General features: G+C 45.7%; 1 protein-coding gene across 5 annotated transcripts in view; it reads right to left on the bottom strand.

The window, feature by feature from the left end:
• MYH9 (myosin heavy chain 9) overlaps positions 1 to 14,683 on the bottom strand; it is a 238,712-nt gene that overhangs the window by 82,534 nt on the left and 141,495 nt on the right. For all 5 annotated transcript variants that reach the window (XM_078640470.1, XM_078640476.1, XM_078640479.1 and 2 more), the window contains exons 8-19: positions 12,632 to 12,730; positions 12,017 to 12,160; positions 11,527 to 11,622; positions 11,071 to 11,189; positions 10,755 to 10,907; positions 10,477 to 10,650; positions 9,528 to 9,701; positions 7,501 to 7,615; positions 5,850 to 6,043; positions 5,516 to 5,637; positions 4,904 to 4,973; positions 3,594 to 3,754 (exon numbers count right to left, since the gene is read on the bottom strand). In XM_078640470.1, the coding sequence (XP_078496596.1) occupies positions 3,594 to 3,754; positions 4,904 to 4,973; positions 5,516 to 5,637; positions 5,850 to 6,043; positions 7,501 to 7,615; positions 9,528 to 9,701; positions 10,477 to 10,650; positions 10,755 to 10,907; positions 11,071 to 11,189; positions 11,527 to 11,622; positions 12,017 to 12,160; positions 12,632 to 12,730 (1,621 nt within the window). The remainder of the gene's footprint in view (positions 1 to 3,593; positions 3,755 to 4,903; positions 4,974 to 5,515; positions 5,638 to 5,849; positions 6,044 to 7,500; positions 7,616 to 9,527; positions 9,702 to 10,476; positions 10,651 to 10,754; positions 10,908 to 11,070; positions 11,190 to 11,526; positions 11,623 to 12,016; positions 12,161 to 12,631; positions 12,731 to 14,683) is intronic.

Genomic DNA, 14,683 nt, shown 5'->3' on the forward strand with positions numbered 1-14,683 from the left:
GTGTCTGTGCAGTTCTGCATTTTTTCGACACTAAGATTTTTGCTGGCTCCGGGGTCCACGCACATGGGCGGGACTATTCACTAGATTATGACTATACACAGAGATCCCCTACTACAGAATGGAGATTTTACTGGTGTACCCCTGGCTTGACTAGGCCGCTGCACAGCATCTGGAGTATGGGACCCTGTGCTTGTACATGCAGACACGGGTGTACATGCATGTGCACACGTGTAGGGGCTGCGCAGGGAGATTCCTAGCGTGCACAGTCCAGGAGCAGCTACAGAGTGAATGGTGTTGCAGGACTTCTGGCCAGAGACACTGGACGATGCCATTTTGACCAAACCGAGGCTGGACAAGGAGGGAGCAGGGGCAAGGAAGTGATGTGTTACTGTTTGATATGACAGACTTCCTGCCAGCCCCCTACTCAACTTTTACAAAATACTTGCACCGGAAGAGAAGCTCTCTGGGGTGTAGTCTGCGGAGGCAAAAGGTGCTGGAGCCTGGCAATGGGCAGTTGGAAGGAGGTACCCCCTGACTGCCCCCCAGGGCAGTAACAGCACCAGAAGATCCCATGACCGGTGCGCAGAAGCAGTGGCCTCTACACAAGAAGAGGCGTAGGAGGAGAGCCAGGCAAAAGGCTGGCACAGGGAGCCAGAGAACACCGCTCCCTGCAGAATGCACCCTCTTGGAGACCTGGAAAGCGAAGGAGTGCTCCCAGTGGCTGGGGACGCAACCAGGAGCGAGAAGGAGAAAATGGGGTGGATCGGACCCCCAGGGGCTGAGATATGGCCACTGGATGGTAGGTGACCTTTGACCCCCCCCCCCCCCCCCGAGACTATGAAGCATGTGGGGCTCTGCCGCCATTCTCAGAGATGACCCCAGGGTGGGTCAGTGCCCGGGGGCTGCCCCTCAAAGAAGTAAATCCGGGGTGAAGCCGTGAAGGTGCCCCCGCGGGGTGCCATGAGCACACCCTGGCACCTGCTGAAACCTGTGCCGGGATGCGCTGTTAAGTCTCCCTCCGGGCCCTGAAGTGCCAGGATGTGGGGGTGCAGTCGTGCCCCCCACCCCCCCAGAGATTTCCGGGGGCCTGGGACCCAAACCCCAGGCCCCAGCGAAGAGGAGGAGGCCGAGGTCCTGCAAGGACTGCGGTAGTTCTTGCGTCTGCCCACCGGAGCGGACAGACCAGAAGTCAGCCGGCTCCCGCGGCAGCATGGAAGAGTACTGCCCGCACCGGGAGCCAGCAGGGGCAGCTGGGGGTGGGGTCCCCAGCTGCCCTCCAACCAAGGAGGACAGCGGGGGTCCCGGGTGGGACTGGATCCCACCGGGGAAGACCTGCAGCGGTGCGAGGGGCCCAGAAAAGAGCAGCCGGGGTGGCGTCCCCGAACAGTCTGGGCTCACCTGGGGTCCAGGTGGGACTGGACCCCCCCCAAAGAGGCATCGGAAAGCCGCGAAGCGCCAGCGCGGCTCTCCCCAGAGCCGCTCGTTTAATATGCGGCAACACCCATAATGCCTTGCAGGACAGGACCGGCCTGCAAGGGCAACAGGGTTTTCACGGCTTGTGGTGGCCCCAGAAGAACGGGGTCACCACCCTACATGTGCAAAGGTGCTGGGAGCTGCTGGAGAAGTGCAGTCTCCCCCCAGCAGGAAGAGCAAAGTCCAACCCGAAGTGTCTTGGGGATTCAAAGGAATCAACCAATCCAGGGCTCAACTTGCAGTTAGCACCTTCTGGGGTGGAACTTTTGTTCTTCAGCGGAGGGTGTTTTGAAAATTGCATCAAGGAGTGAAGGGCTGAGTTGGGGATGTCTGCAGAAGGGCAACCCCTGGAGGTGAAGAGGTGTAATTGCACTGAAATGTAGTTAATGTTATTTCTTTTAGAGGGACTGATGTTCAATGCGTAGTATTGGTGTAAGGTGATTTCATAAGCTAAATGGCTAGACACTTGCTAGGGTGTCTGACAGTATTTACAACTTAACCCTGTGATAATCTGTGATGCCTTTAGGGACTAACTGCAATGCATTTTTAATGATATCCAAATGTGTGGAGTACTGTTCTACTAAAGTGTGCGTAAATATGTATTCTTGCTTAGGTGAAGACCCCAGACTATCAGCCCTTAAGATGTTGAGGTGCATACTGTATGGTCAGTAGGAGATGCTCAGTCAGGGTCATGTGTCACCAAGGCAGGTGTAGCCTGTTAAATGCTTGAGGATGGTGCCAGTGCGCAGGGCCCTCGCTCCAGGTTAGGACAAATTTCACTGCATAGGGGCAAGATGATGCATACATGGGAGTTGTAGTACTAGACCCCACCCCCCTGCGGGAGGGGTGGAGATGTTACAGACTGGACAATCAATTGAGGGTTATTTTTGCGCACCTGCAAATGACGATTACTAGCCCACACCCACCTCCCTTGAGTAAGCCTCAGACTGCTCTGCAACACTACCCTCTGAGAGTCAGGCGCTGCCCTAGGGTGTTTGGTTCCCATTGAAGGACAAATGTGTCATGTTATTTGTCAAGGCCTCACAGATGCTGCCTCGTTTCCCAACATAGGCCCATTGCACAGTATAACCATCCTCTTTGCTTAAACATTGGTAATATAGCTGGTACCAATGCAACTGATTCGATCTTTAAAAAGTTTGCAAAATACAGAAAATAACCCAATATGTGCATCTCGTAATCGTTACACGACCAGCAAAATAATGCGCCACTCCATCCGTACATAGATGAATATTAGAGTCACCTGCCTAACGGGAACATTAAGTATATACACAGGGTCGCCAATCGCTCAAAAATATATGCCTAGATACGTAATAAAAAAATTAGATAAAAGACGTGCTCCAAAGTGACAACGAATTATTAGAACGAGATTGCCCCTATTCCAGTATATTCAGAACACCTAGGACACACGATAGTCAATGATCGATTTGTGTCTTGTACTGCAGGAGCAATGTTGTCTTGTGCCCCATTGACTTTGCATTAACCAAATTGATGGCCTGAGGTGGCAGTGGGGCTTAATATATGTAAATGTCTGTAAATAGCTTGATACCACTATGAGTCTATACTATGTAGCCTACCCCATCCACCTCGATGCAGTCCATACTCTGTATAAAACAGATACCCTCGGGTCTTGCAAGTCCTATACAAAATGTGTTAAATAAAATAAGGAAGTGGAGCCTTCGTGCCTAGCAGTCTAACTAGTGTATAGGAGTAATCTAGACCAAACAATGTCACGGTGTGATAGGTACCCTAGTGTCAGCAGCTGAGATTTGCGGAATGTAGCTCAGAAGTCATGATTGCAGTCAGAATTGGCATTTAATATTGGTTAAATACAGAGTAGCACCAGCAGAAACAGTATAAATATTCAGCTATTTTCTTGTCCTAGGTGGCAAACCAGAATACCCTTTGAGATAGTATATGGCATCAGCCTCTTAGGTGGGGTGAACATCCCATTCAGCAAGCGCAAAGGTGGTTACTCTGCAGCTATCCAGGAGAACAGCAGCAAAATCGTACATAAAAAAAGATTTAACCCAAGGCCAGAGATGGTACTGCATGTGCGGTACCAGAGTACTTGAGCTCAGACTGAATAAGAGCAGACTTACTTCCTTGCTAGATATCCTCTGCACCAGGCCTGGAAGGCAATGATCACATCTGTGATTTTCAGGTCCCGCTCCTCCTCCAAGTGAGCCAGGACTCCAGCCCGGAAAAACACTTTGCTCTGTCCGATTCGGTAAAGGTTAGAGTCCAGCTCCAGAGCTTTGACCTACAGAAAGAGAAGAAAGTACTCAAACCATGTGATGACTGAGCAACTTAACTACTGGCATTCTTTCGATCTAGGACAAAATTTTGAGTAAAATTGAATATGCTTTCAGACTCCTGAAATTTAAAGAACCTTGCAATGCCGCTCGCTCCGAAGCTTGAGTAACAAGTTCACCTTGAAAGCCCACATCAAGGCAGAAAAGTTAAATAAACAAGCATTGGCATTGCTAATAGGTCTTGCCTTTGGGACCCTATAAGTGTTCAGCCATGCAATAGTTGATGTTGTTGCACCAAGGATATTGTGCTGCATAACTAAATACTTCTGGCACAAAAGACGAGACCGATTGGTTATGCAAATGCTTGTTTCATTAGATAAATAGCCCAATTTTGCATTTACTGCAGCTAAATGCTCCTTTTTGGGAAATATCAAGCTAGATGGAACTGCCTTTGTTCTACCTGGACTAAATTAAGACCTTCATTACCATTATTCTCTGTGTGGAAAGATGACAGTGCTATGAAGGATCTGTTAAGTGAAAGCAGCATGCATTAGTTCCATCCACGTTTTGAGAAAATCGGACTCTACTGAAATGCAAAGTCTCAGCACCACTACAGATCACGTGTAATGCCCCTAAATGACAAAGGCCAAATTATATTAGTACAAGAAATTGGTTGGCACAAGGTTAACATGAACTCCATTTTAGAGATGGACTGGTTGTGGATGAATGCAGACTTTTTAATACTACTCTACCAGATGAGCCCAGATACTGTGTATACTGAGCATTTGTGTCACCTGCATACTTTTAAAAACCAGGTTAGCAATTGTGCAATACCACTGCTTAAAGGCTTACAAATAAATTGAGTAACTGCAACAATGCTGCAACCTGCGAAACTCCCATGCATACTGGCTTAAGTAAAAAAAAAAAAAATTTAAGATATTGGAAAACACTGCTCTTGTCAAAAAGGATTCTACACTTTCAGGGCTATAAACTTGAAAGGCAGTCTCCACTCCAACTTCCTCCTAAAATGAAGTTGGGGATGGGGTGGAGGAAGGGAAGTAATCAAGATGTATATTCAGCATGCTGTGACATTCTTTACATTACTTCACATGTGCTAGTCAACAAGGCCAAAGCCAAGGTTGATACCTCACACTTACCATGAGAACGCAGGCCTGCTTTCCATCCATGAAACCTTTGGGAATTGCACTTGGAGTAAGGATCTCATACCTGGAAAAGAGTAACGAGAGTATTAAAGAGGAACATAGTCAACAACCAGCAGACAGATGTCAGGCTATGAAAAGTGAAAGAAAACCAAGAACTACAACCGACTTATGCAGTCCAACAGCAGCTGAATCCAGTTAAAACGTGGAAGGGTGGGGAGGGGAAGAACCGCATGCACTACAAAAACATGCCCACCGAGCAGCAGAAGCACTGTAGGATGGAATTAGTATCGATGGAAACAAAGCACTAAAAAGACATCTGAGCATTGCAGACATGGATGAGAAGGTCCAAGCACTCAAACAAGGGACACTGTGGAACTGAGCATTGAAGGTGGCAAGACTTGGATCATGAAGGGGTAATGGACATGCACATCCAACGCTGAGCGACCTCATGCAATGCTGAGCGACCTCATGCAATCGATATGTATGCGAGATGCCAAGGCAAAGAGAAAAGGCATGGTGGTAATTACATTAAAATAACCAGCAGAGGCATGATCTAATAGAAGAGAAGGCAGGTCAGAAGGAAAGTCAAGAGCACACATTCCTTACCTCTGCCTGAACTCTTGGAACACCACTCTGTTGGGGAAGCCCTGTCTGCATATACGGATGCCCTCCAGTACTCCATTACAGCGTAACTGGTCCAGCACCAGGTGAGCATCCAGTTTACCAGCCTACGAAGAGGGAGCAACATGAGCAGGCAGCAGGACTATTGCATCCAACCCCACCCTAAAGGACACGAGACTGAAAGTGAATAAAACTAAGTTGAAAAAAATTGAGAAATATGGTGGCACCAACCACAGTTAAATTGAGGAGAGGGGTTCTCCAAACTGTTGATTCTCAAACCCTTCCTTTCCCAAATCTGGAGATATATTTAGGCACTTGCCTTCTTCTCGTGGTTGGGGATGATGCAGCGCACAAAGTTGGGGTTTGTGTTCCTCAAAGTGGCCATCAGCTTGGACAGCTGCTCCTTGTACAACTGACCCACAGTCCGGAACATTCCCTTTCTCGTTTTGAAGACACCAGGAGATGTAGTGTCTCCCATACCAGCGACTTGATCCAAGCCCACAATGCGATCAACTGAAAAAGGGAAGCAAGATAATAAGGCAACATTGGCTTAAGGGGTCACATCTAAGCAGGCACAAGGCTGCTTGGGCTCAGTGTGGTAAGCATTCAAATTGTGAAGAAACAACTATGTGCCCTAGGATGTGGCCGTGCCTAGGACTGAAACCATCTTAGCACAGCAAAACGTTTGACTGTTAAACAAGCAGATGTGGGTGTAATTACAGTTCGTGGCATACGCACAGCAGGCAACAGTTCCTCCCAGATTAGCAACAGTGACAGCATACTTACCTGTGGCCCTACAACTAGCATGGCTGAAGCAATACAAAACGATGGGTCTGGTTATTTAGGTGCACCACCACCCGCAATGCAAACTAGTTTGCAGCTTGGAGCTCTTCTTGAGGGTTAGCAAGGTATACCAAGATGCTGCAAGTCACACTGTTGCAATTCAGAAGGTTTTGGGCAAAATGCAATGGGCAGACCATCTTCAATGCACAAATACATGGCACAACTGTATGGTTGCACTCACATGCCTTCAACACAAAAGGGCTAATCGCCCACACTTTTACTTGGTTTCCCACAGGATGTGCACTCCTTATACCCTATGGTGGAGTTCTAGATTATTAATGGACACAAAGCATTACTCCATCTAAAAGCTGCTTGGAGACTAGGGCAATCTACAAATTAATGGCCTCCAGCCAGTAACCTTTACAGCACTATATAGCATTGATATTCAGAAACCAGAGGCAGAATGACTAAAATGCCTTTAAGCACACATCCTCAAATGTGGAAACCAACATCTTAATTATGAAGATATTTTAACAAATGAGCCATTTGAAGTCCACAGATGTACACCACTTTGATTACACCAGGTAGAAATGTTTACAGCGTCATTTCCAAAATTGTCAACAGAAGTTGTTCACTCACCAAATGACCCGACTGCCATCAGACTAGACCCCTCCCCCCACCCCCTGATTCTAACAAACAATGTGCAAACAATCAGTTTTCACTGCACGTGAGCATTGAAGCATTATGTACAAAGTGTCAGAAACATAACCAGTCTGTGATAATCACACCATGCTGCGATACCTGCACTCGAGGGCCAGGGGTCTCAGCAGATGAAGGAAGACACAGGAGGCCCAGAGGGGCCCAGATCTGAGAAGGTGAATCAAAGGAACGAATGAGCAGGCAACAATCAGGACTGAAGGCAGGGTCTCAGAAGAGCTCAATATTTAACATAGGCTGACTGAGGGACAGAGAAAGAAAAACTAAGATAGGCTTATGAAGCCCAGTATCTTTACCTGAACTACGACAGCCTCCGTATAAACCCCTTCACTCATGGGGCAGCTGACTGGCCACACAAATAGCATAACAAAGATTGCTGGGTCACTGGCACAATGGTAGGCTGGCACAATGGTAGAGATTAGTGGTGAGAAACTGGGGCAACAGAGCAACATGGAAAACACTTAACGTACCATCCTTCCAAAGATCAGACACAAATTTATCAGTAGACTGGTGGAGCAGGGTGGCGACGTTATCGTTCAAAGGATCCATGTTCTTCAGCAGCCATTCATCAGCCTTGTAATCAACCTGTAAAGAAAGGCAGGTTACACCAAAGAAACCCTAACAAAAGTCAATATGCCTTCAGTCACTCACCAAGCGACACACCCATTCACAGATCTCAAAGATGCCGGTGGTCTCACAGTAAACACCGACCTAAGAAGAGATCACCGAGCAGGGGTGACAGTCAACGCAATCAGACCAACCAGTTTGCCAGGAGGTGTGAGAGTGGTCACCTAACAAACAGAATCAATGAGAGACCAAGAAGTGTACAAGACTTTTCCCCATGGAGCAACCCCAGACATCACCAAGAATGCAAGGCATGCCACCTAGAAGAGAGCCACCAGAGCCTGCCAAGAAGTAATCAAGGCCACATAGCAACGACTGGGTCAGCCAAAGATGACCAAGCAGCCCACTGGTTCCTTCATCAATGACTAGAGAAGAGGTCCTACTAAATGATAGCTAGGACGGCTAGCAACAGAAGCTGAATGCTGAAGAACAGGATTTTTTTGATGTCACAAACCAGCTGCACATCAGGTCAAACTATTTCAGAGACAGGGGAAGTGAGATTGTCTGCAGACATACAAGGTCAAAACCCAAATAAGCTGTAGGCCAATACAAAAAGATGAGAAAAACTTGGTCACTTAAAGTATCGGGGGGGCTGCAGGAGCGCTGCTACATAGTCGGTACTGTCGTAACTGCTGAGCTCGCTAGCGTAAAGGGGCTTTCCAAGATGGGGAGCCAAGCAGATTACAAGACTGGCAAGGCACCCAGGAACCAATAAGCTTGCAACATTCATTCTGTTCCCTAAGTGAATGATCCTTAAAATTAGGAGAATGACATGGTGAGCCAGCCTTGCCAATCCATTTGAATCCCCACAAGTAGGAGTCTTAACCCAATGCCATACTCTGGAGCATCAATTTCTTTTTTTTGTATAGTGGTAACATTTTAAAATTACATATCCTGTAATGCACACTGAATAGGTTTTGGCAAGGTCATTTGCCAGTGTTGAAACACCTTAGTCTATGGTTAAGTGGATTAACCAGACATTAAGCATCAGATTAGACAGCATTTTACCAGATTAAAAATACATGTATATTTTGCCATTTGAAGACTTATCATTTTTCCATTAAAGGGCCCACTTTTTCAATTTTCCAATTGATGACCATTATTTTTTGGTCACCCACAGCAGGAACCTGTTCGCAATTTACACAGGCTATCCAGTCAACAGGTAACAATCGGTTGACTAGACTACTGCAACCTTTGCAGATGGTTTACGTCCCTATTTTTGCGCTTCAATTCAAAACTGCCTGTTAAGTAAATATAGCGATTTGGAACGGCTATTCAAATATTTTAAACTGTTTGCTGCCCATCTGAATTTACATCCTGGCACGGAGAGTGACAGGCTTAGGCCAAAACGTTTTTCTTCTTTTTTTAAGGATAAGCCACTATTATTAATTAGCATTTATAAGGTGCATGGCTACCCTGAGGCATCCCAGCGATAGTGGCAGTTAAGGCTGAAAAGAGAACGCTAGCAGTTACAATTCTGGAATAGCCATGTTTTAAGACTCTTCTGGGAAGAGAGGTGGGCAGTTTCATGTCGGAGTGTGATAGGGAGGGAGTTCCAAAGTCCAGCTATGTTGTAAGAAAAGGAGCGGCCTCCGCTATGACCGCCTTGTAATCATTTTGCCTCTTAGAAATACAATATCAACCAACTAAAAATATATATTTCAGGCTGAGTTAACAAAACATTGAAAGGACACAAACAGGCAAAATGCACAATTTAGGGGAAGAGAAGGGTCAGGGGAAGGTTAGGCTTAACTTCTATTTTACAGACTGTCAAAATCAATCTTTTCCTTCCCCTCAGTCAGTGCCCATTTATCAGACAAAAAACTGCTTTAGTCTTCCTGTATCAACACGTACAATCCTCAGTCTGTCTCACCTTGCCAGCATAATGGAAGACACAGAAGTCTGCCTTCTCCTTCAGCTGCTTGGGCTTCTGAAACTTTGGATGGCTACCTTGTTCCTGAACCACCTTCTCCACAAAGCTCTTGTCTGTGGCTTTCGGAAACCAGCACTCTTCATCCAACAGAGCCAAGATGCCGGGAGGGCCAGCCTTTGGGGGGGGAACAATGAAGGTCAAAAAGTAGAACAGGGTAGCAGAGAAAATCACAGATGACCAACATGACATTGCCTGAAGTTCAGCCTGAAGTAGCGGTAAGAGTTAATTAAAAACAATGGAGACGGGGCGGGGCATGGCAGTCACCTTTGGGAATCCAAGTCCCAGGTGTGTAGGACACATGAGGAAGGCCAAGCTGAGGTACTATAAATCAATTCTTCCCTCATTTGTGGTTGCTACTAGTTACTTGCAACCTAGTCTCCAGGACTTGGGACAAATTATATTTAAGTACTGTGCAGTGTATTGAAAGTTTGAAGCCCAGAATAGGACGACATGAGTTAAACCAGGAAATGGGGTACTTTGCCTGTATAAGCGCAGGAGGATCAAATATGGAATTAGTTTAAAATTGAACTTTATGGTATTCATTGTTTAAGAATGAAAAAATGCACTTTGAAAGTCATCTCTTGTGGTGACCGCAATTTCCTCATTGGCTGCAAACTAGACTTCCATTGCTGTGTGAGCAAGCAATAAGTTGGAAAGGACATGACTGCAAACAAAGGAGAAAAGACCGAAGAGAAAAACCACCCAAGCTTCAAGAGGACAACTACATGAAATCACTGGGTGGCCAGACCTCTGGTAGGGAGAGCTCACCAACGAGAAATGGATATTCCAGAGTGAGTTAAGGCGTGGCTGAAGTAAAGGCTTTAAGAGAAACATGCACAGGTCGGACGGGATTACAGTCTCTTGGTAACACGAAACACTAATGACTCACAGGTTTCTCAATTAGTTCAATGCAGGGCTGCAGGTCGAGGCCGAAGTCAATGAAGTTCCACTCAATGCCCTCACGCTGATACTCCTCCTGCTCCAGGATGAACATGGTGTGATTGAAGAGCTGCTGCAGCTTCTCATTTGTATAGTTGATGCAGAGCTGCTCAAATGAGTTCAGCTGCCAGGGAGAGAAAGCAGGTTAGGCATGCATACCTGTGCGCTCTGCAGACTTCGTGAAACTGCTCTAGAGTGTAGGGATGTTTAAATACAGACATCACTTACCTCAAAGATCTCAAAGCCTGCAATATCAAGGATCCCAATGAAAGAAGCCCCTTGTCTTTTGGTTTTATCTAGCGCCTTGTTGATACGCATCACCAGCCACCGGAAGAGGCGTTCATAGGTGGCTTTAGCAAGTGCTTCAATTGCAAAATCAGCCTGAGTGAAAGAAAAAAAAGTCAGACTAATCGACCCAGTAACGCATCCCTTGAATACTAGTTACAAGAAATTAAATTAGCAGACTATACAGTACTATCACATCTCCAGCTTCTAACCAATCTCCCCCCATACACCCAAAACTGCATAACCAGACGTCCCTTACCTGCTCCTTAGTTTGGGCTTTCTGCACATAGTCCCTTCCAACTTTGATACGCGGCATGAGAATGCCACGAGTAAAATCGTTTACATTGATCCCCAGAAGATGGGACACCTTTTGGGCAGCTGTAATCAAGGAAAAAAGAAAGTGAGTACACTCAAGCTTCAATGGGAAATGTGCACCAAGTCAGGTTGAATCAAACTGGGGCTGGAAGCATTAGTGGAGATTAAAACTAATATTGATAAGGGGGATGTTGGGAGACTACTATAGCTGACCGATATGATCCCTATATTCAAACCCTCTCCTGGGCAACCCAGTGGTGCCATTCCTCAAATGTAACCACAAATCTCCACCTGGTTATCTTTCTTATAGTTACATGCTTTAATATATTATACATTATATATACCACCCCCAGAAATCTCATCAGCATGCCTGAACAACAAAGATGCATTCAGACATTACCTGTGTTGTCAGGCATGGAGGCCTGGTCTGTGTTTCGTTCCTTCTTGAAGACAATATTTCCAAGCTGCAAGACTCCAGACACCACCTTCAACATGCCTGGCAGACAGAAGAATAGGCAAATGGTTAGTGATAAAACCAGATAAACAGCAATGTACTACACTGGGACTAGAAACCAGCACCAAAGAAAACCCCTCAGCACAAAAGGAAAAAAACACCATTCCTAGGTCAAGGGATAAAGGTAGCTCCTCAATAGGTTAGGTAATTCAGGAAGCACCTCTGCATACAAAGACCAACAGTAGCATTTCAAGTTAAAGCCAAAACGTTATTTTTTTTTAATACTAAGCCATGGACAAACTTTCCCAGGTGCTCAGCACTGTAAGGGTGATTTACATGAACTGCAAAATGATATTTCTATTGTGAAATTAAATAGCAGAGGGTATGTCCTAGCGGAACAGATGACAGACATGCATGGTTTCCCATGAAGACTTACCGAGCTGCTCATCATCTGGAATACTCATGATGCGCATGGCCTCCAATGTCTCCTGGAAAAGTTCCTTGTCCGTCTGGCCAGGGATGGTCACATGCCCATTGGAAAGGAAACGGTACTTATTGTAATCTTCCAAAAGCAGGTCGGCTACACAGGTAGAGAAAAGAGTGAGACTTGTTAGACGGGTTAACACAAGTCTGAGAAAAGTAAATGCTTATGCCTTAAGTAACAAATTAAAGTGAGAGGAGTTGGAGGCAGCTGACTATAACAACTTAAATGCAGCTCCCCTTAAGGAGAAAAGCTTCTTTCCTTCTGAGTTGAACGACATTTGTAGGCCTATTATATGAAACTAATGCGCTTTTAGTTCTCTATAATCCATGTCCTAAAACCAATATTTCACAAGTCACTGCACTTCCTTCTCCTTGGGTCCCTTGACCGTGCAGGTCACCTAAGGGCTCTCTGATCAATCAGAACCATGCAAGATAATGTGGCAGTTAACCTGATTCACTTGCTTAACAGCTCCAGTGTAAATGCAGACTAGAAAAGACTCCAATAGCACCTCTAGGACTAGGTCACTCAAAAGCAGGAAACTGCCATCCCACTGCACATGCCACTTACTCTTTAGATGCTCTCCGGCACCAGACATCATATAGTAGAAAACATGAAATGCGCGCTCGTCCTTGGCCTGGCGAATGGCACGAGACTTCTCCAGCAGATCTGTACAACAAGTTAAGAATAGCACATACTATGAAGTAAAAATCATGAAGTAAAAATCATGACAGGGTTGAGTATCTGCTCTATTCCTCCTCTTCCAAAGGCTACTGAAGCATGAGTAAGGGAATCTAGCCACTTTACATTCCATCTCCCACTTTCTACTGGTCTATGGAGGTGAAATTGAGCCAACAGGACAGACGAGAACCTCTCGTAACAGAACCCCCCGCATCCACCCCATAATCACTTCCAACCAAACTTTGTGGGGGAGTAACAGGACAGTTTGTTCCAGCACTACTACTACACCTGGTAGCTTCAATCAGGAAGGTAGAGTCTCTACAGTGCGCATCCCCATGTTGGCATGGCTAGTGAAACGATGTTCCTACACCAATTAAATGAGGTCTAACTTCACCACTACTTATTGGTTTTCCAAAAAAAGAATGCCAAGCCAAATACAAAATGGCTATTTACAGGAAGGAGTAGTTTTGCAGCTTTTCTGGATTCACATGCTGTGAATCATTCCGCCATCTAACAGTTGGGTTCGGAATGGTTTTGTCTTTTGTGGTCTTTCCTGTATCTTCGTGTGGGCAGGTTCTAGCCCTCTGCCATTTTGTGCAACGTCCCTCCTGTGAGACAAGCTCAGGAAACCCTTTGAGGGAATTAACGATTCGGTTCTCCAGCAAAAATCATTTCCGGAGTCACTATGCCTTGATTATATAGCAGCATGTGATAGGGACCATGGAGCGTGGGTCGGATACGCTAACCCATACGTCCTGGTCAAAGATTTGTCCCGACTTTAGTATTTTAGGTTCCAATACACAGCAGCAGTGTAATTCTAAAAACCTCAGGGGAGGAGCTTAGAGGCAGAGGCCGATGGAGTCTCCAGTAAGTAATACTTGTACAGTTAATAAGGAATATGCTACTTACCAGTATGCATCTGTTCTTGCCATAGAGAGCTGCAGAGTGGTACATTTATGAATAGATCGCCATCTGGTGTTGGGCTCGGATGATTGCACTTGTTTTTCTTCTGGAGAATTCTTTGTCGTCATCGATGACTTCTCCTCTAGGTGTTAGTGCGCATGGGCATCGGCTCCATTCTTAGATTGTTTTGCCATGGTAGGGTTAGATGGAGTAGTGTAGTATAATACATAAAGATATGCCCATGTAAGTGTATCTAAATAAGATAGTTGGGACACACTGGTTTCCGGGGAGGCAGGGAGAGCATGTACCACTCTGCAGCCCTCTATGCCAAGAACAGATGCATACTGGTAAGTAGCATATTCCGTTCGAGGCATATGGGCTGCAGATGGTACATTTATGAATAGATTATACAGCAGTTACCTCCCTAGCGGTGGTCACCCGTGTCTGTCGCAACTGTTTGAAATAGAGTTTTTAATACAGCTTGGCCCACTCTGGCTTGTTGTGTAGCCTGCACATCAACACAGTAGTGCTTTGTAAAGGTATGTGGTGTAGACCAAGTTGCTGCTCTACATATGTCATCTAGGGGAATGTTTCCTAAGAATGCCATAGATGCTCCTAGCTTACGTGTAGAATGAGCTCTAGGAGGAACAGTTAATGTTCTCTTTGCTTTTATGTAACATATTTGTATACATCTTACAATCCATCTAGCGATGCCTGCTTTAGAGATAGGATTGCCCTTATGTGTTGGGGAAATGCTACAAATAGTGGTTTCGTTTTCCTGAAATTTTGTGTCCTTTCTATGTAGTACAAAATGGCCCTTTTGACATCTAGTGTATGTAGGGCCCTTTCTGCTACCGTCTGTGGCTTTGGGAAAAAGACTGGTAGTTCCACCGGTTGATTGATGTGAAATGCTGAAATTACTTTAGGCAAGAACTTTGGGTTTGTTCTAAGAACCACTTTATTCTGATGTAATTGTAGGAATGGTTCTTGTATTGTCAGTGCCTGTAATTCACTTACTCTCCTGAGTGAGGTAATGGC

This window comes from Lissotriton helveticus, chromosome 1_1 (assembly GCF_964261635.1).
Source record: "Lissotriton helveticus chromosome 1_1, aLisHel1.1, whole genome shotgun sequence".
NCBI lineage: Eukaryota > Metazoa > Chordata > Amphibia > Caudata > Salamandridae > Lissotriton > Lissotriton helveticus.